At 44.5% G+C, this 20,231-nt stretch overlaps 1 protein-coding gene across 2 annotated transcripts in view; it reads left to right on the forward strand.

Annotated features, from left to right (window-relative positions):
• MTF2 (metal response element binding transcription factor 2) overlaps positions 1-20,231 on the forward strand; it is a 404,555-nt gene that overhangs the window by 98,925 nt on the left and 285,399 nt on the right. Inside the window, exons 5-7 of one of the 2 annotated variants that reach the window (XM_085602199.1) lie at positions 8,618-8,699; positions 8,936-9,086; positions 11,255-11,350. In XM_085602199.1, the coding sequence (XP_085458325.1) occupies positions 11,275-11,350 (76 nt within the window). In that variant the 5' untranslated portion in view covers positions 8,618-8,699; positions 8,936-9,086; positions 11,255-11,274. The remainder of the gene's footprint in view (positions 1-8,617; positions 8,700-8,935; positions 9,087-11,254; positions 11,351-20,231) is intronic. The other variant, XM_085602198.1, reaches the window with a different exon arrangement.

Below are 20,231 nucleotides of genomic sequence, written 5' to 3' on the forward strand. Positions count from 1 at the left end.
CCCGGTGAGCTGCACCTCTAGCCTATAAGCCGGATCGTCCCATCCGCCTGAGAACCAGTCATGGACCACCAGCAGCCGCGTGGCAAGATGGTACAAGTAAAGATTAGTCATGCTCAGGCCTCTGTCATATGAAGGAACCCGGCAACGGTCTAAAGCTAGACGGGGGCCTACCGCCACCACAGAGAAATTTAATCGCGGTCCTTTCCAGGTCAGTACTGTAACCCTAGTGAACAGCACACTGTTTCTTCGCGGACCTATTGGTTTGTTTTTCTCCGTTAGGACAGGACCCCCAGCCAGGTAGAGCCCCGTCGGCCCTTTTGCTAAGTTTTGATAACTGAGCCAGCTCCATTGTGTATGCTGTCTCTGATTTCCAGCAGAAGAATGGGGCTGAAGCCCAGCGAGTGGAAGCCGGGGCCTGGGTGGGGAGGAAGAGGAGAAGGGGGCCGCAGCGGTATGGGCTGCAGTAACGCGAGTTTCTTAATTAGAGGAGGCTGACGATGGCGAGAGCGCAGCAGCCGCGCAGGTTTGAGTGTCTGGAGCGAAACACGAGCTGTCAGCTGGTGAGTGCACTCTCTCCATTCAGGCCCCTCCCCGGGGAGCGCCGTGCTTTGGGTCGGAGCCCTCCCCGCCTCCACCCACAGCCCGCTACCCTCTGGTGCCCTCGCACAAATCCTCACCGCTGCCTTCACCCTGTCGGGGGCACCACGGGAGACTCCCATTGCTTTCCTCTGGCCCCCCCTCCTGGACTGTGCAGCACTAGAGACTCAGTGCGCCCCGGCCCACGTGCAGCAGGCTTCCCGAAGCTCCTGGTCATCAAAGCCCACCACATCCATTGCTAGAGAACACGACAAAAACAATCACACTTTGTAAACTGTTCTCAAATGCTCGAGGTGAGCGTGATGACGTAACGCTGTAAGTAGGCCCGTGGGTTGCGCGTGCTTATGCGGGTCAACACGGCATTAACTCTAATTGGCCGTTTTGCACCTGGATCGCACATAATTTTCATTCCTTGCTTTTTTAACCATCGTTGTTTTGCTTTCTGGGACTTATAGTTCTATGTTACTATTCCAGAGACAAACGTACAAACACCATAAATACGTTTCAATCCTTAGGTGTGCGCTCGCTCACTGCATTGGAACCAGTCGCACAATGTGATTGATTTTTCCCACAGTTGAAACGGTTCTTACTTGTGGGTATCCATCCATAGCTCAAGTATCCTGGCACTTACGTGTTATTTGGCTGTCCCTAGGAACGAGGATATACCCCCCTCCCTATCCACCCCGCTCCCTCTCATTCTTGGCTTATAAGCCTGTACTAGCTGCAGGCGTCACACTAATATAGACTCACATGGAAGCCATTAGATGAATGGAGGATGCATAATTGTAACTGCCTTATGGTACCATTATGTGATGGAAAGAAGGTTCTGCTGATAAAATAAACCACATGGCGGAGGGCAAATTATATTGTAAATTTCATAGGAACCAGAGGAAGCTTCATTTGACTGTAGTTGACATGATACTAGTTATGGGTTTTTTAGATATTTCATATTTATTTTGATGTAGTTTGGAATAAAATAAGACATATTTCTTGAAAACGGGGAAACACTGAACATGCTGTTCAGTTGTCAGAAATAAAGGAAAGTGTTTAGTCATGCAAGTAAGGGTTTGGTACAGACAAAATGCTATTGTATTGTAAGAAAATATACATTTATTAAGACTGTTTTTACTGCACAGCTGTCTGCAGCAAATATTGTTGGCAATTGTATAAAATATGTATTGGCTCCATCCTAAGGAGTGTGCCCTCTCACCTCATGTTGTTGACTATTTGATATACCATTCCACCTTCCAGGAAGTGATTCTATTGCATAAGGGCTATTTTAGATTTGAAATCAGCATGCAGTTTGACACATCAATTTCTGTATCTACTACAGACATTCTACCCAGAAAAACAATTTTTTTTACTGCTTTCTTCCCAGCACTGGCAAAGTCAGTAGCGTAGGCTTTCATGTGATAAACAGCATTTGTGCATGCAGTGCACGTAAGCGTCACACTCTATTATGGTGTATTTTTAGGTCTCGCTAGAGCCAGCGCATGCTCTGCTCTGCGAGACCTTTAGTAGGGGTTTTAAAAAGTGCTACCACAAGCTGCTTTGGCTGGGTTGGCACTTGCGTTCACGCATGCGTGCACGCGCGCAACCGCCAGCTTTCAGCGCCCGATCAGGCGCCATCTGTCTTTCCTCTCACTTGATTGCTTTCACGCCCCTCTCCTCCCCTGCCGCGTCGCGCTGCTTTCACTTTCACGTGTGGCCAATGCTTGTTAGTTTTTGTTTTAGTACCAACATTTGTAAGTCCACATAATTAGTGCTCCATGCCTCTACATAAGCCCCTTAGCGTTTCTTCAGAAGCAATGTTTTTATTTTCATTTTAGCTACAGCTCTCCCCTCACCTCTGTTCCACCACTGCCTTATTTATACTATGTAGCAATAACGTTATTATAAACTACTAGATGTTTGCTGAAATCATTTATCTCGTTATAGATTTAGGCAGCGGAGTTACACAGAAGCTAGCTTTACTTTGCCATTTACTTCCAGGCAATGTTTTACTTTAACCTACAGCTACACCGTCATTTACATTGGTGTTTGCTTGCTAACGAAGGCTTACTTTTGCAAAATACAATGCAGCAGCAGCTTTTCTTTCGGCGAGAGGTGATGTTTTTGTTTTTGCTACAGCTTCCCCAGCATTTCTAAGCCGCATTATTAGTGTTAATGTTTACATATTTCTTATGCGTGCAACCAGTCTATTCAACTGTTTTTGTGCTTCTTGTTTAACAAGATTAATGTCACCAATGTGTTCTAGTGTGCGCCTCGGTGTCTCGTTTCTGTAACTTTCCTTTATTCCAGTGGGTTCTGAACGCAACGTTCTCCAAGCCTCGCTTTCTGGCCTGAGGCGCCCCCTCCCCCTCCCCCCACTCCCACATGTCGGTTGTGGCTGTCTCTGGCGCTCAGCTGAGATGATAAATAAAATAAACCCTGGACTCCACCTCCTTTCATCTTCACTGCACAGATAAATAATAATAATGGAAAAAAGGCTTAACTCCGGTCAAATGTTCAGAACACAAGATATGTTGGAAAATTCCCAACACCAACTCCAGTATCAGTATGAAGGTATTTTAGGTTTCCATGCACCACACGCGATTTAGTGGAAGAAGTGTTGTCATTGATGGCAAGGGACAGACATACTCCAGAGATCCAGGCTGCATTTGCTGATACCGCTCTTGTTATAAAAGCTGCATATGAGATCAGAGACAAGAGGCGAGCGCCGATGGAACAGACAAGCAGTTGTTTGGGCAATACAGCCACTTTGTTTTCAAGGGCTGGAAGAACAGAGGAAGCTTGGAAAATGCTGGAACTCTTCAAAAAAATGTAATTGAATACCCAGCAACGAAGTGAGGGTTGAGTTTTCGAACTGGACCAAGCAGAGTGGTAAAAAAGAGTAAGCAGTTAAGCCTGTTCAGTTGGCAGCTGACTTTGGTTTGCCATCTGCAGGGACCTGTTTTGCCAGATTCATGTTTTCCAAAATAATTAGAACACAAATGCACATACATACATAGGGTGGTTTTCAGTCTCCCCTGTTAGTCAACTGTTCTGTTAAACAGGAGTCACGTTTTCTTTATGCCCAGCACGCAACAGTGGGCAGTTTTTTAGTCCACTTCATTCATTGGCTGTCTTGCGTTGTGAGACATGATATTTTGCCTGGTCACATGTTTACAGCCACCAGAAAAGGAATGCGCTGCAGTGCCACTACTATTTCTATATTTTTACAATTTAGTTTTAATTTTTCTTTCCTCAGTGTCTGTCTCCATGTACAGCTCATTTCATGCAACTAGGCTCTTTACCCCCCAACCATCTGTACAGCCCTTCTAGCCTTTAGTGGCATGCGCTCTTCCGCTGTTTGGGATGTTAGTCATTGCTCATCTTGCAGTGTCATTTACCAGGAAACTTGCAAGAGGTCTAACTGCAAACTGCTACAGAACTGCGGGACAGGTTATGGAGAACATCTGTGGTACTATGTTCTTTCCCCTTGTACCCTATGGCTACCCCTTAATTCGATCCATTGGAATTTTGAATCCAGAATTCGATGCTTCCATAGAAAAGTCACACCTTTTGAGGGGGAGGTGGGGGGGGGGGGGCAATGAAGTATCTGAAAACTTAGCGTCTACATATAACTTTTTAAAATATGCAAGCCACTCTATTTGCTCTAATGACTTTTTTAGTCCTAGACTCCTCAAATTCTGTTTGATGTTGTCCTTACCACTGTAAAGAATGCACAAGCTGGGGCAAAAAGATCAACAAAAAAAATATGCTTAGCCACAGTTAAAATTTGGTCACTAGTGCATCCGATTCTTTAAATAAAACAAAAATATAAATGGGATTGAGGGAAAGTTGTGGCATGATACTTCTACCTATGGAAAACGAGTTGACCATGTTACATAAGCAGGCTAAAAAGTCTCCTTGAGCTAACATTGTAGGTACCAATTATTAGAAGTCCACAGTTTCCGACGAGAGAACATTAAGAAGTAGAAATGCATGAACATATGTGAAATCAGAGAATATATTCCAAAGGCTGTCTGGATTCAGTTTTAGTGCACTCATTCGCAGCAGCCCGTGCAGCTTAAATTTGATGGACTAACTCCCGGATCAATTTGTTACCCCCTGCTTGTCCACACACTTCACCACTGTTCCCCACCCAATCCGATCTCCCTTTCGCTCATCATTTCTCTCCTCCGTAAGCCTCACTAATCTTGCTCACAAAATAAAAGAAGTCTGCACTTTTCTGTAAATTAAAACAAAACTATAAAGCTTAAATCAGTATTAGAATTTAGTTTTGTGTGCTTTTTCCTCTGTTCTGCACAAATGACTCTGCTCTGATCAGTTATATATTTATTGCACAAACTCATCTTTCCCTCATTACTTCCGCACATGCCACCATTTCAATTTTTTTCCGAGTTCCTGTCCCTTCCTTCACATACCTTTCCCATTTTATGGACTGTTATGGAAGAAATCACCATAATGTTTCCTGAGCTGATGTCCAGGAACACATGCAAACAAATTGAAAATCGAGAAGGTACATGACTGTGCTCTTCATCAGAGGATGAGTTTTAATGAGCATGACATAAAATAGATGACTAGGTAAAAAGAAAGTTACTGCTGAAGAATTCTGGCCATTACCACCTAATCTTCCGTGTTCGGTAATTAATCATGTTGATCTATTCAAGTCAAAAAGTAGCAAGGAGCCATGTCACACATAGATAGAATAATAAAATGTGGTTTCATTCTTGGTGGATTTGATTTCAGTTTCATGGTTGCGCCGCAGTTCATTACAATTTCATCAATTATTTGCTGGAGTGGCAAATGATCAAGTGAATGAGAAGCCAAAGTGGTTGTCTTTCAAAGGCACCTCAAAACCTACTCATGAAGAAGCTGCTTACATGGCAAATGGCCAAGAACTGTTGCACAAACCACCACCCCTGAAATGCCATGGCCACTTTCTGAAGGCATTACTGTCTGACCTTAAGGTGATGGATACAAACCCTTTTATAAAATACTCTACTCTTAACCAATAGTGAAGTACTATCCATTAAAGCATCGAAGATCTGCAATCCCTTTACCTACTTCTCAGTAAGAGTTGGAGGGGGTGGGGGTAGGGGGGCGGCACAGTCCTGTTCCTAACAAAGGATGACCCAAGCTTGGTTAAATCTCTCGCTCTGTTCTCAAAACTATAGTTTCATGCTCCACCTCATTGTTCTGACCTCCTCTCATGATCTGCCCTCTGTGACCATAAAGGACTCTACATGTGCCATAATCTGGCCTGCAAGATCTTTCATAGTCGGCACCCTACTAACTGTTATAGGTAGGCTTTTGTCTCCTTATTTTTTCTCTGTGCTGCCTCAGTAACCCATAAGGACTGAAATTGCTTCAATATCAGTCTGCTGTTTGGTTTTGGAAGTGTGAATGAGGGAGTTCATTTTGGTGGCCTTTGTAGAGTTCTCCTTTTCTCTACAGCTCTAAGAGGTGAATGCCTTAAAGTTTCTTTCTCAAATAAGTCTGTCTGTAGCAGGCAATTTCCTAAAATTTACCCGTGGCGGTCCTATGCTATGTGCCATCAGCTTCAGTCCATCTTGAGCTGAAATTGCTCTAGCAGCATGGCAAATCTGCCTTTAAGAGCGGCTTAGAAAAGGGTTCTTGATTTGCAGACTGCATACCTGGTTGCATGTAGCCAAAGAACATATAAATCTTGGTAGTCCTTTATTGTGCTATGGACCAGTGATAAAAATGCTTTCAAGAGCATTTGTAAAAACTAGTTCCTATGCTTCTGTTCCTACTACGATTAGTCCCCCAACGCACCCTACCTTACTCTGGACTTAAGATTTGTCAGCTGTCATTCTCTCAGGTATACATGTAAACCTTCTATGAGCTCCTATTACTTGTTTGACACTTCTTCAATCAATAACTATCCAACAACTACCGGTCTAAATCAGCACCAGCATTGGAATATCCTCTGAGGTTAATCCGACCTCCTTAAATACCTTGTAAAAGTGCACCAAATTATGGCAACTACCAGTCACTGGCTTCTGTTGCCAAGTGATTGGATGTCATACGGCGCTCCTCTAATCCTAGTCCTTTTGCATCCATACTAATTGTTTCTGATGGAGATGAAGCTCATGCCAGTGCCTTTGAAAATGATTGTCTCCCGTTCCTTGGGGCAACCCATTGAAGCACAAGGTCAAGTGAACTGGTTGCATCAAACTCTATTTCTCTAAGTGTACTAATGTATCCTCTTCTAGCTTCTCGCTCTGAAAAACATGGGAGAAAACTGGAGAATTATAGTATCCACAACTGTAGTACTGCACTTGCCTAGCCTGCAGTCACCTAACCTAGATCAACTGATACATTTCTCCTCAGTTGTGAGAACTAAATTGGTGTACTTTGACCACCAAGTTTGTCAGTTGCTGCAGCCAGAATGTGGATTTCTGGACCATTGGACTTGTAGTCTCAACTGTCATTGCTTAATTTCAGTACAACCATCCTATCTATTTACATAGCAGTCATGTTTGTTGATATATCCAGGCTGGTTGATCTAGTACCACAAAACCTAGCTAAACCTGCACTCTGTAAATACTCATAACCTAACCTTTGGGACCCAGCCCATTGTTGACCTCTTGCTGTGCACTCCAACCACTGTGTTATCTGTATCGTACATCTAATCCTGCTTTATTGTCAAGACCTTCTAATTCCATCAGTTTTGGACATCTAAGTAGAAATTCAGGAGCCATTGGCAGAAGATGCAGATTTGTCAGTGTGTTCACTTTTTCAACCTAATCTCCATTGTTTTTGAAACTTTGAACATTTCTAACTGGTTGGCTGTCGTGGGTGCAAGTCCTAAAACTGATCCGCCAAACCCCTCCCCCCCCCCCCCCTGTGTTTGTGCACTGATGTTTGTTTCCAGACCTATCTCACCTTACCCCTACTAAGGATGCTACTAATGCACTTTCATCTAGTTTCCTGTCGAGGAGCTTTGCGTTCAGGATAACCAAGCAACACAAAACATATCAAGATTGCAGACAATACTCAGGAATAAGTGGAGTGACTCAATTGGTTATCTTATGTGTAATGCACTTAGAGTTGCAGTAGTAGTCACAAAGGCAGTCCAACCTAGAAAAGGCCTAGAAAACATCTGCCAACAAAAAATGGCATAGCTGCCTGCATTCTTTGGGATCTACCAGCGACATTCCAGCCGTACATAGGTCATCTTTCTTTCACATTTGTGATTGTGCCGTGTGTACTGAGTGAAGGATTTCTGGAGGATATTACTGAAAAGAGACTCTCCTTTTAAAATCTGAGGTATCCTGTAAACGTATATATTACTGAAAAATAGACATTCTATGGACTTCAAGTAGGAGCAAAAGTTATTGCAGGTCTTTTAATTCAGAAGTACTTCAATAATTTTGTTTCAAAATGTTTCTATTTTATTATCTGTATAGCCACAAAACCTTTTAAAGTATCAAAGTGAAGATTCAAAATGTCAAGGCCTTTGAAAGAGAAAAAGAGTATCTTGTTGCCCGAAGTGATGTTTACCCGTTCACAGATTTTTCTCCTTTTCCCACTCTTCCTCTTAGTCTGCTTTTGAATGTTGCCCACAACATTAAAAAAAATTAAATAAGTGCCACTTTTCAGTTTTTTTCCCTTTCGTTGCCCATGCTTAAGAACTTCAAACTGGCCATCTTAATTGAATGGAATTCCTGATTCTGACTAGTGTTTGGTATCTGAACAATAATGGTATTGTACGACCGGGCTCTAAAAATGTTTTTAGCAAGCTGAAGCCTCATAATGGGAGATGGTGTGAAAGCAAATTGCAAATTCATATTAAAAAGTGGATGATGTTGCAGCTTTTATTGTGCGACTAACTGAAGGTTATATGCCAGCATGCTTGACTGACAAATGTGTTTTCTTAAGCACCCTACAGACCTTTGCTTTTCGCACTCCACATTTTGTAGAAACATAACATTTGATTATTGGCGACTATAATATTGATCCGATAGCTTTGTCTGTTTTGTTCCAGATAAACACAATTAATCAGAGTTGCTTCATTGCGTTTGAAGACAGTTCAAAATCCTGGGTTCTCTGGAAGGATATACAAACTGGCAAGTATTGTGAAACTTATCTATATGCCTGTAGCTTGTTAGTTGAAAACTGAGTGCTTACATCCTCCTTTATAATTGTTGTGTTAAGAATTGTGATTATGAAAATGTGGTGATTAAGTGAGTTGTGTGCTTGGTCAACGACTTGTGTTCATACTTAGCTTATTGTATCTTGCTCGTCTGGCATGAATAACTTCTACCATCCTGGCTCAGTTTTTATTTTCTCTATCTTTGTATAGCACACTCTACAAAGTGATTTGCTTCTAGGCACTTTGTGTCAACATAGTGTTCCTGGTAAATGCAGCAGTAAATACACTGGAACTTGAAGTCCTGCACAGAAGTTAGTTTAAACAACCTGCCAGCCATTGTGCATCAACTCTACTGTGGGAGGTGAGATGGTAGTTCAGAGCCAACCAAGTCAGTGTTCGAGACAATCAACCTTCAGGTCTGCTGGAACTTAATTTGAATGTGGTGACACCTCACTGGAATTTGGTCTGGGCCACCTTGTTTCACAGTGAAAAAAGTGTCATGGTCTCATAATTTAATTGATCACTTTCAACCCTGGACGTATCCTCTCAAACCTTCGGTGAAAAGGCTAGTCACTACTATACGTTTTCTTCCATTATCCTCATCTTCTCAAAACTGCTGCTATTCTAATTGTGATGTTACCCTATAGATTGGGTATTACGGACAGCCGTAGTCTGCTTGATCTCTTCTGTATGGTTTTGACACCTTAAACCTTGTACCTACCTCTCTGTAAAAAATGACACCTGGCTGCCTGCCTGAGCCTTCTGCCTGATCTTTCTGTACACCTCCTAAATATCTTAACACAAGGATTAAATTCTCTTTTAATAATGCTTTTATTTCTTTATGTACACCTGGTCAGTGGCTTAACACAAGGTTTTAAATGCTCTTTTAGTGGTGCTTTTATATCAACATTATGGGTGCTGAACTGGTTTTGTGAGGCTTTTGAATTTGTTTTAGGTATCTTGCTTTTTTCAGGCACATTTTAAATCTTGTTTTCATAATGGAAATACGGTTTAAGCAACATCAGTGCGAGAATTACATGAACTCTGTGCTTGGAAGAATATGATCTTTTTCTTAAATGTGACTGTTCTGTTGCTACATCTCGTATGTTTTCCTCTGATAAAACCTTTTGACCAACACTATGAAAGTGAAACATTTTAATTAATATCATATCACTTAAATTAATTATCTTTAACCACTTAAAAGTAAGTTAAGTGAGATGAATGAATGTAGTCTGCTTTTGTCAGTCACATATATACTATGAACTTAATAAATTTTATAAAGTAGAAAAGGGATTTTAGCACATAATCATAGTGGTTGTATTTACTGCACAATGGTAGGTAAGACTTCCATCTTTGAGAGATCATTTGTGGTTTAACCATTGTGTGACTGAGATGGAATTAATTGTTGGAGCTCCTTCGTTTTTAAGCTGCTAAAGTTGAGAGTACTATGTATTGAGATAGTTTTCATTTGTTTCTTAAACTTCTTTACATAAAAACATGTTTATAAAACACATTTTACAAAAACCCTGTTTTTTTTCTATGCATCATTTAATTTTGACCAAAGCGTCTTTTTGTATGTTTAACCTCTCCGCAACATAATTTAATTTAATCTTTTGTATTCTATCTGGAGTTAAAAAAAAGAAACACTCCCATATGTTTTTATAGTTGATAAGGGAGTCAATTAGGGAAGGAGGTTTAGGTTGAAAATCCCCCTCCCGCCGAGTAATGCTGAAGCTTTTCTCCTTTAACCTCACCTATGACGAGAAACACTCCGTAGATGCTCTTCAAACAAAACACAGGCTTTCAAATACACATTTCTGAGCAAGTTGGTACACACCTATTGACCTTCTGGAATTAGTTCTGCTTAGATTTTTTCAATGCTCATTTTAAATTAAGAAATGTTATTACAGAATTTTAAAAATTTGTAAATATTTTGTAAATTATGGTTTATTAATGGTTAATAAATATAATTTAGGAAAGTGTATTGTCCAATGAGGATAAAAATATTAGGCGCAATGTAGTTTTTTGTGCTACAAAATATAATACAAATATTAGATGTTACGGAGGTAAAGATTATCCTAAGACGTTTTCGAAAACACATTTTCGCAGAATATGTGTAGGAAAATGATTTTAACACATGCTTTTGATCTGGATTTATGTATATTGTGTCCAATAACCTGCAAATGTCAATAGCTTATTGATGTTTTTAGGTGAAATATGGGTGATAGCTGTGAATGCTTTGTGTCAAAATTAACACTATACTTGTAAGAAACCAAACAACAAAATCTTCCTCTAGTCAGATGACCTGGTACAGATTATGATAGATGAGTACTCTTCCATCACAGTCCCCATTCAAGTGAGATTAATGTATTTAATCTTTACAGTGGTCCCTATGTATGAGGGTTTTATTACACAACGATGCACACAAATTTTAGAGATTTATGGATGGCTACGCAGGACAAATGTCCACATGGTTGCTTGTTTTTTGCCCCCTGTAACTTTACATGTGTATTTATCTGTGTTTCCTAGGGGCATCTGAGAGTGGGGAAATGGTCTGCTCAGTATGCCAGGAAGAGTATTCAGAAGCACCTAATGAAATGGTGATATGTGATAAATGTGGGCAAGGTATGTTTTTTATTATGCATTGTGCAGCACATACCCTCTTATTTCCTTGTTCTGAAAGCATTGGTCACTGTTTCGTATTTTCCTACTGATTTCCACAATGACTAGGCTCATTGAATATCTATGTAGACGTAGCTGTTATGTTAACAAATAATGGTTTTATTTAAATAGTGTCTCCTGTAACTTTCAAGTATAAGGTTTGTTTGTGCTCTGATAAGTCGGACTCTGGATTAACACAAGAAGTCTCTTTTTGATAAGGTGACAATGATATATATGTATGTATATATTTTACCTACTGGCGATCCTTGTAAGTTGGGGAATTATTCCCCTTGAATACGGAGGGTCCCTGGGGGGCCAACTAGCCCAACAGGTACCTCCAGTCAGCGCCACAGAGTTGCGTTGCAGAGAGGTGGTCCGAGGCCATGCCCCTTTTTACACCTCTCTGCAGCAACTCTGTGGTGCTTGCTGGAGGGCTAGTTGGGCCCCAGTGACCCTCAAGATTCAAGGGGACTTACCCCCCAATTTACATTGCGCCGGAGGGTGTGTTTGCACAGTGGTACATGGAGAGGGCGGGGCCAGATATTACAAGTGTGCAAACACACACCCTGGCGCGTTGTAAATTGGGGGGGTAATTCCCCTTGAATCCTGAGGGTCCCTGTGGGCAAACTAGCCCACCCGGTACCTCCAGTAAGCGCCACAGACCTGCGTTGCAGAGAGGTGGTCTGAGGCCACGCCCCTTTTAACACCACTCTGCAAACGCGCCTTCTGGTGCACTGCTGGTGGGGCGAAGAGGTCCTCTTGTGTCCTGAGGACCTCAGGACACAAGTGGACTTCATCGTCCGAGCAGCAGTGCGCCAGAAGCCGCGCTTGCAGTGTGGTGTAAAAAGGGATGTGGCCTAGGAACACCTCTCTATAACGCAGCTCTTTGGCGCTTACTGGAGGTACCTGGTGGGCTACTTGGCCACCAGGGACCTTCAGGATTCAAGGGGACTTAATAGGGATGTTATAGTTAGAAATTAGCATTTATAAAACCTTAAAAATCAACTAAAAAAAACATAGAATTGAGACTCATTATAATTAGAAATTTTCGTTTAAAAAAACCATTGAAATTCACTGAAAAAAACATAGGTTTCATGGACGTAATAGTTAGTTGGACATTTCACTTACACAAAACCATAGAAATTCCGCCGTTATAGTTAGTTCAGCTAACTAGAACTCGCGCCCCCGCAATGCACTGCTGACGACGTCCCATATTACATCATTCATGACATGGTCCGTGAACTCACTGATGACATCATCCACGTGAAAATCTGATGCACCTCCTCACAATCTAATATAACCTTTGATACAGCCACTGTAAAATAGACTACCATTTTCGAAACCATCGACACGCCAATACCAGTTACTGCATATGCACTCACTGATTCCTAAGTCTACACACACATCCACTCATTCACCCATACAATCACTCATAAATACAACACTATCATATGCACTCGTACACCTATGCAGACACTCACACACCGCCACTCATCCATGGAGTTACTCACACACCTAGTCAGTCATGCAAAGAATAAATCACACTCCCATTTACTCACCTATACAGTTATACACACCACCTCACTTATTCATGCAGATACTTACACATTCTTATACAATCACTGATGCAAGTACACACTCATCCATACAGCCACTCTTACAATCACTGACTCACGTATAGTCCTTTATATACTCCAACTCTCATATACACTGTCTTTTACATATGTAGTTACTTAGACATGTTCTACTGAGACATCCATTCACTCACTCACCAACACACACATACACTCACCCACCCATGTAGCTGTTTACACATGCACTTTTGAACCCATACACCTAGTGAATCAACCACTCACACATCTATGCGCAGAGTCACACAACTCCCACCCAACCACTCAGTCTCCCATACAAATAGTCAGGCAACCAATCAATAACCCCTAAAGACACTCGTGTAGCTACTGACCAACCCATGCAGCCGCTTGCACAACAACAGGCTGACTGATACAGACATTCACACAGTTTAGTCACTAACCCATGCATTCAGTAGGACACATTTAATCACTCACTTATACAGTCAGTCACACACCTACTAAATCCTCTAGCCAGACACTTATGCACCCACTCATTCTTCAATACACCTTGACATATATATATAAAACCTATTTAAACTTTACAGAAACACAGTCACTGGGTGATGTCATCAGTGATGTCACTGACCATGTCATGAATGATGTAATATGTGATGTCATCAGCAGTGCATTGCGGGGGCACGAGTTATAGTTAGCTCAACTAACAATAACCGAGGAATTTCTATGGTTTTGTACGAGTGAAATGTCCAACTAACTATAACGTCCCTGAAACCTGTGGTTTTTTCCGTGAATTTCTAAGGTTTTTTTAAATGCTAATTTCTAACTAGCACGTGCCTGAAACCTATGGTTATTTCAGTGAATATATATATATATATATATACTGCAACTCTCCTCCTCACAATTGATTTCTCTGGAAAAAGAAAGCACTCGCGAGGGGTCTGAAACGGCCCCCGCGAGTCCTTTCTTTCTGTGAGGAGGAGAGTTGCAGCGTTAATTGAGATGCGGGTACAACCCCGCACTGAGAAGCACAAGCCTGCGAGTGCACCTGTTTGGTGTTTTGGAGCAGTTATATATTCACTGAAAAAAACATAGGTTTCAGGCACGTTATAGCTAGGAATTAGCATTTAAAAAACCTTAGAAATTCACTGAAAAAACCATAGGTGTCAGGGGCGTTATAGTTAGCTGGACTTTTCACTCGTACAAAACCATAGAAATTCCCCCGTTATAGTTAGTTCAGCTAACTATAACTCGCGCGCCTGCAATGCACTGCTGATGACGTCACATATTACATCACTCATGACCTGGTCAGTGACATCACTGATGACATCACTGATGACATCATCCAGTGAATGTGTGTTTTTCTGAAAATTACATATGTTTTATATCTGTATATCTCAAGGTCGATGGAAGAATAAAGGGGTATACAAGTGTCTAAATGGATGATTTGTTTTTGAAAAATTGATTGTATAAGTGACTGATTAAGTGTATCTTAGTGAATACATGGCTTAGTGAGTAAAGTTTAAATATGTAAATATCTGTCTCTCACTTTGTGTATAAGTGGCTGCATGGGTTGGTGAGTAGCTACATGAGTGTCTATATAGGTTATTAGTTGGTTTTTTGAGTATCAGTATAAGTGTCTGATGTCTGTATGGTTCGGTGGGGGGTATTACGTAGTGCATAGGTGCATGAATGAGTGACTCACTGTATGTGTTGAAGACAGCATGTGTGCAGGACTGTATAGGTGGATGAGTGTGTGCATGGGTGTTTTAGTGAGTGAATGATTGTCTCAATATTGTCTCTATGAGTAACTACATATGTTTTAAACTAGTATATGTGACTATTGGTGTATATAAGTGAGTGTATGTGAGAGTGAGAGATTGAAAGAGTTCCTGTATGATTAAGTATGTGTTTCTATAAGTGATTGTTAAAAAGACTAAGTATGTGTAAGTTTTGCAGCGTGAATCTTTCTGGATTCACTATGCTGTGCATTATTCCGCGATCTTGTGGTTGGGTCCGGATTCGTAGTCTTTTCTTTGTTTTTTTTTTTTTTTTTTTTTTTTTTTGTAGCCCAGGTGGGCGTCGACGTCCACCATTTGGTGCACCTCCCGTGACGTCGTCGTGCTTCCTGCGGAAGTCCCACCTTTGGGGCGCCATCTTCAGATTCTTTTTTCCGCCGTTGGGTCTGGATCGTCATCGGGAAGCTCCAGAAATTCACTCGGAGGAAGAAGGAAGAAAAGCGAGTTTCATCGATAGAATCAAGAGAAGACATCAGGAATAGAACAGATTTCATCAGGAGCGCGAAGAAAGAGGACCAGCGAACCTTTTTTCTTCGACAGCCTTGGAGAATGCACGCTCAGAGACTCTGAGCGAAATGGACAAGACGCCATTCAAGTTCTGCCCAAACTGCCACCACAAGTTCGCGCAGAAAGACCAGCATCCGGTTTGCAACCTCTGCCTACCGGTGGATCACCGGAGTATCGACTGCAACGCCTGCTCAGCCTTCGCGCCGAAGACACTCAGAGTGAGAGAGAGGCAGAGAAGAGCCAACGCCAACATGGATGGCAAAGGGAAACCCCCGACACTCTACGAGCTGGGCCTCGACACGGACGACGAGGACAACGTCGCCGAGACAGCCGAAAACTTCACGGTCGTAGAGACCGACAAGAAAAAAGAAGACGAGGTAAGAGAATCGTCGAGCGCAAATCAAAAGACACCTCAAACACGAGGGTGACTCGAGAAAAACTGAGTCAAGGTCCACGAAGGGAGCCCCGGCGCCGAAAACTTCGACGTCCAAAGGGGGAACTTCGGACAAAAGGCCAAGCGGATCCTTACAAAAGGACTCCCTGGGGCAGAAAGACGCCGAAAGGCAAGGGTCGTCTAAATCGTCCCATGAAACTGGCCGATCGACGCAGAAAGAACGTTCGACGTCGACGCAAGTTTCATCGAAGAGACCCGCGGTCGACGCCGAAAGCATCTCCGAAATGGAGAAAAAGAAGAGGCGGCTCGAGGCCGAAATGGAGAACATCCTTCAAAGGAAGAAGGAGTTCGACGCCAGGATGAAGGAATTCAAGATTCCAACGAATTCATCGGCGGACGTCGTCGAGGTCGAAGGCGAGTTCGACGCCGAAGGGCTGACAAGGGATCTCGAGGAAGAAGAGGAGCCCTATTATGAGGAGGAAGCCGAAGAAGAAGACCAACAGTCGTTCTACGAATCGGCGGCATCTACCAGCAACGACGTCGAATGGCACGATCTCGACACCGAAAACCCGGAGGAGGCCGTGGACACGTACCCCTCGAGGCCTTCGCCACCCGACGACATCGGGGTATACAATATGGTGGTGAAGAGCGCAGCAATGGCCTTCGGCGTCAAACTCGACGAGGAGAGGCCGAAAGCCGATTTTCTCGTCGAAACACTGCTCCCCATCCAGACTAGGAGTCAGTTCCTCCCCATGCTACAAAGCGTGATGAACCAGGGGAGAGAAGCCTTCAAGGAGCCTGCCACCTGCCGGTCGATCACGCCCAGGACAGAGAAGAAATATAAGCACTCCTCCCTGGACCCACCTTACATCAAGGGTAGCGTCACCGCAGACTCCATCATAGCCTCCACGGCCAGGAGAAGGGCCAACGTTCCAGCAACTTCGGGGCCACCTCCGGATAAGGATAGCAGGAGGATCGACCTCACAGGCAGAAAGGTCGAGAGGAACGCCGCAATGCACTGGCGCATGGCGAATTCGAATGCACTCCTCAATAGACACCAATACCAACACTGGGATGAGATGGGGGAGCTAGTAAAGCACCTCCCCGAAGAATACCGCCAGAGAGCCTCTCACCTGGTGGATGAAGGCAAGAACATCGCCAACTCCTGTATAAAGACGGCGTTGGATGGGGCAGAGACTTCAGCAAGACTCATGGCCATAGGGGTCACAGAGAGGAGGCATGCATGGCTAAGAATCTCGGGATTCAAACCGGAAGTGCAGAACAACATCCTTGGCACCCCCTTCAACGGGGAGACACTGTTCGGAGCAACGGTGGACGAAAAGCTCACCCAGCTCAAGAAGGAAAACGAGACAGCGAGGTCCATGGGGGCCCTACAGCTGAGGGGAATGAGACGAGGAAATCCCTCGAGGAGACCCTACGGTAGGGGTGGAAGCCAACAGGGGACGTCGCACCAGGCGTTCCAGCAAGGTCAGCAGGGCGAAGGTCACGGACAAAGTCAGCAGAAGCAAAACTGGCAATATCAACCTCGGGGCCAGTCCTTTCGCGGGAGAGGGAACGGACGTGGCCAAAGGAGGAGAGGGGGCGATCAGCCCTCCTCGAAGTGACTCAGCACGCAAGAAGACGCCTACCCTCGTAAGGTCCCCAAGGGTGAGGCGCAAAAAAGTGTCATCAGGGGGAAGAGAAAATTCAAGAGCCTACGAGCATACGTCACCGGTAGGCGGAAGGCTGAGGTTCTACCTTCAGGAGTGGCGGCGTATAACCACAGACAAGTGGATACGGAACATCGTGCAGTACGGATACTGCGTAGACTTGGAAAAAAGACCTCCAAACAGGAAGCCGAAGGGAAGGCAGAGATCGGCCCAAGAACTGGCAATACTCAGAGAAGAAACGCGGAAACTCCTACAAAAGGGAGCCATAGAGACGGTGCCGTTCGGGGAACGCAACAAAGGGGTCTACTCAAACTACTTCGTGGTGCCGAAGGTAGACGGAGACCTCAGACCCATACTGGACCTCCGTTACCTAAACAAGTTCATCAGAACGCAAAGGTTCAAAATGACTTCACTGCAGGAGGTACTGCCACAGATAAGAGAAGGGGACTTCATGGTCACCGTGGACCTCAAGGATGCCTACCTTCACATCCCAATAAACAGAAGGCACAAGGGCCTTCTAAGATTCAACATCGAACAGGAACACTACCAGTTCACAACCCTGGCCTTCGGATTAAAATCTGCGCCAAGGGTCTTTACGAAATGCCTGTCGGCGGTAGCGGCACACCTACGAAAGCAGGGAATACACGTATACCCCTACTTGGACGACTGGCTGGTCAAGGCAAGCTCACGCGAGAAGTGCGAGAGGCACGCAAAACGCGTAACAGACACCCTCACAAGTCTGGGATTTTCCATCCACTGGGGAAAATCATCGCTGGAACCGGAACAGGTAAAGATTTTCCTGGGGGCAAAGATCAACTCCCTCAACAGTACAGTAGTGCCCAGCGACAGGAGGACAGATGCTCTACTGAAGGAGACGCAGCTCTACCAGAAGGGGCGAGCTCTGACAGTGAGGGCGGTGAGCAAGATGATGGGGATGATGGCGTCCTGTATCCAGCTGGTGCCGAATGTACGCCTGCACATGAGACCATTCCAGGAATGGCTGCAACAGCAATGGTCACAAGCAAACGGAAGTTGGGAGGATCTAGTGGTTGTTACGCACGCAGTGCAGGAGGAGATAACTTGGTGGAACAGAGACAACATAACAACGGGGAGAAGCCTGACACCACCAAGCCCAACAATGACCATTACCACGGACGCATCGCAAAAGGGATGGGGAGCGCACATGGACAACCTCAGAGTGAGGGGTCTATGGGCTCCAGCAGACGCGGTCCGCCACATCAACTACCTCGAGTTGAAAACGATACTGCTAGCCCTGAAGGCATTCCAGAGACACCTGTTCGGCCAGAGGGTGTTGGTACAGACAGACAACACCACGGCGATGTTCTACATCAACAAACAAGGGGGGACACAGTCGTTTCCCCTCTCATCCCTAGCTCAGGAGATTTGGAGATGGGCCATACCTCTCAAGATAGATCTACTGGCAATTCACCTACCAGGGAAGGACAATGTGGAGGCAGACTGGCTGAGCAGACAGACCTCAGCATCGCACGAGTGGGAGCTCAATGGCCAGGAAACGGAGAAAATCTTCCAGAGATGGGGGACTCCCACAATAGACCTATTTGCAACACGCACAATGCAAAATGCCAAAGCTTCGCGTCCAGGCAACCAGATCAGCAATCCAAGGGAAATGCCCTATGGATAAGCTGGTGGAGGACATTTGCCTACGCCTTTCCACCGATACCCCTGTTGCACAGAGTGCTCGACAAGTGCAGAACCAGCAACATGACTCTGATCCTGGTGGCTCCACAGTGGGCGAGGCAGACATGGTTCTCACAGATTCAAGAAATGGCGCAAGGCAATCCGTACAGGTTCGAGAGGAGAAAAGACCTGCTCTCAATGCCAAACGGGGAGGTCCTGCACCCAGAGCCAGAGACCCTCAACCTAGCAGCATGGCTCCTGAAGACCTAGAGTTCGCACACCTAAGGTTACCTCAGAGCACTATGCGAGTGCTACGGGAGGCAAGGAAACCTACTACAAGAAAGTGCTACAGCGCAAAGTGGAAGAGATTCACGGTGTGGTGCAGGAAAAAGGGCCTGCAAAACAGAATGACAAGAGACTCAACTGTGCTGAGGTACCTCACACACCTTCTAAAGAGTAACCTCTGCTCGAGCTCCCTAAGGGTACACCTAGCAGCGATCGTTGCCTACACCAGAGGTGAGAAGGGTGGAAGTTTCTTCACCTCGCAGGTGGTGAAGAGATTCATGGAGGGAGCCAAAAGAATGGCACCCCCGAAGAGGTTGCTGCCGCCGGCATGGAATTTAAACGTGGTTCTGACGGAGCTCATGAAGGCGCCGTTTGAACCCATTCACAAGGCCACTCTACAAATGTTGACGATGAAGACTGCCTTTCTAGTGGCCATAACCTCACTACGCAGGGTGAGCGAGCTTCAAGCACTAACGCTACAGGAGCCCTACATTCAAATTCACAAAGACAGGGTAGTCCTGAGGACGGACCCACACTTCATGCCCAAGGTAGTGTCGGCGTTCCACATGAATCAGAGTATCCAGATACCGAGTTTCTTCCAAAACCCGACTACAAACGCAGAAAAGGCCCTGCACACCCTCGATGCCAGAAGAGCGGTGATGCACTACATTGAAAGAACCAAGGAACTCAGGAAGTCGAAGCAGCTGTTTGTGTCCTTTGCTACTAGCTTCATGGGTAGACCAGTGACCAAGGGCACAATCGCTAGGTGGATTGCCCTCACTATTCAATTCTGTCACAAACAGGCTGGACAGGAGCTAACGGAGGGGCCCCAAGCTCACTCCACAAGGAAGAAGGGGGCCACAGTTGCCTTCCTGGCAAACACGCCCATCCAAGACATTTGTCTCGCAGCAACTTGGGCATCTGTGCACACGTTCACAAAGCACT

Source organism: Triturus cristatus, chromosome 4_2, assembly GCF_964204655.1.
Source record: "Triturus cristatus chromosome 4_2, aTriCri1.1, whole genome shotgun sequence".
NCBI classification, from domain to species: domain Eukaryota; kingdom Metazoa; phylum Chordata; class Amphibia; order Caudata; family Salamandridae; genus Triturus; species Triturus cristatus.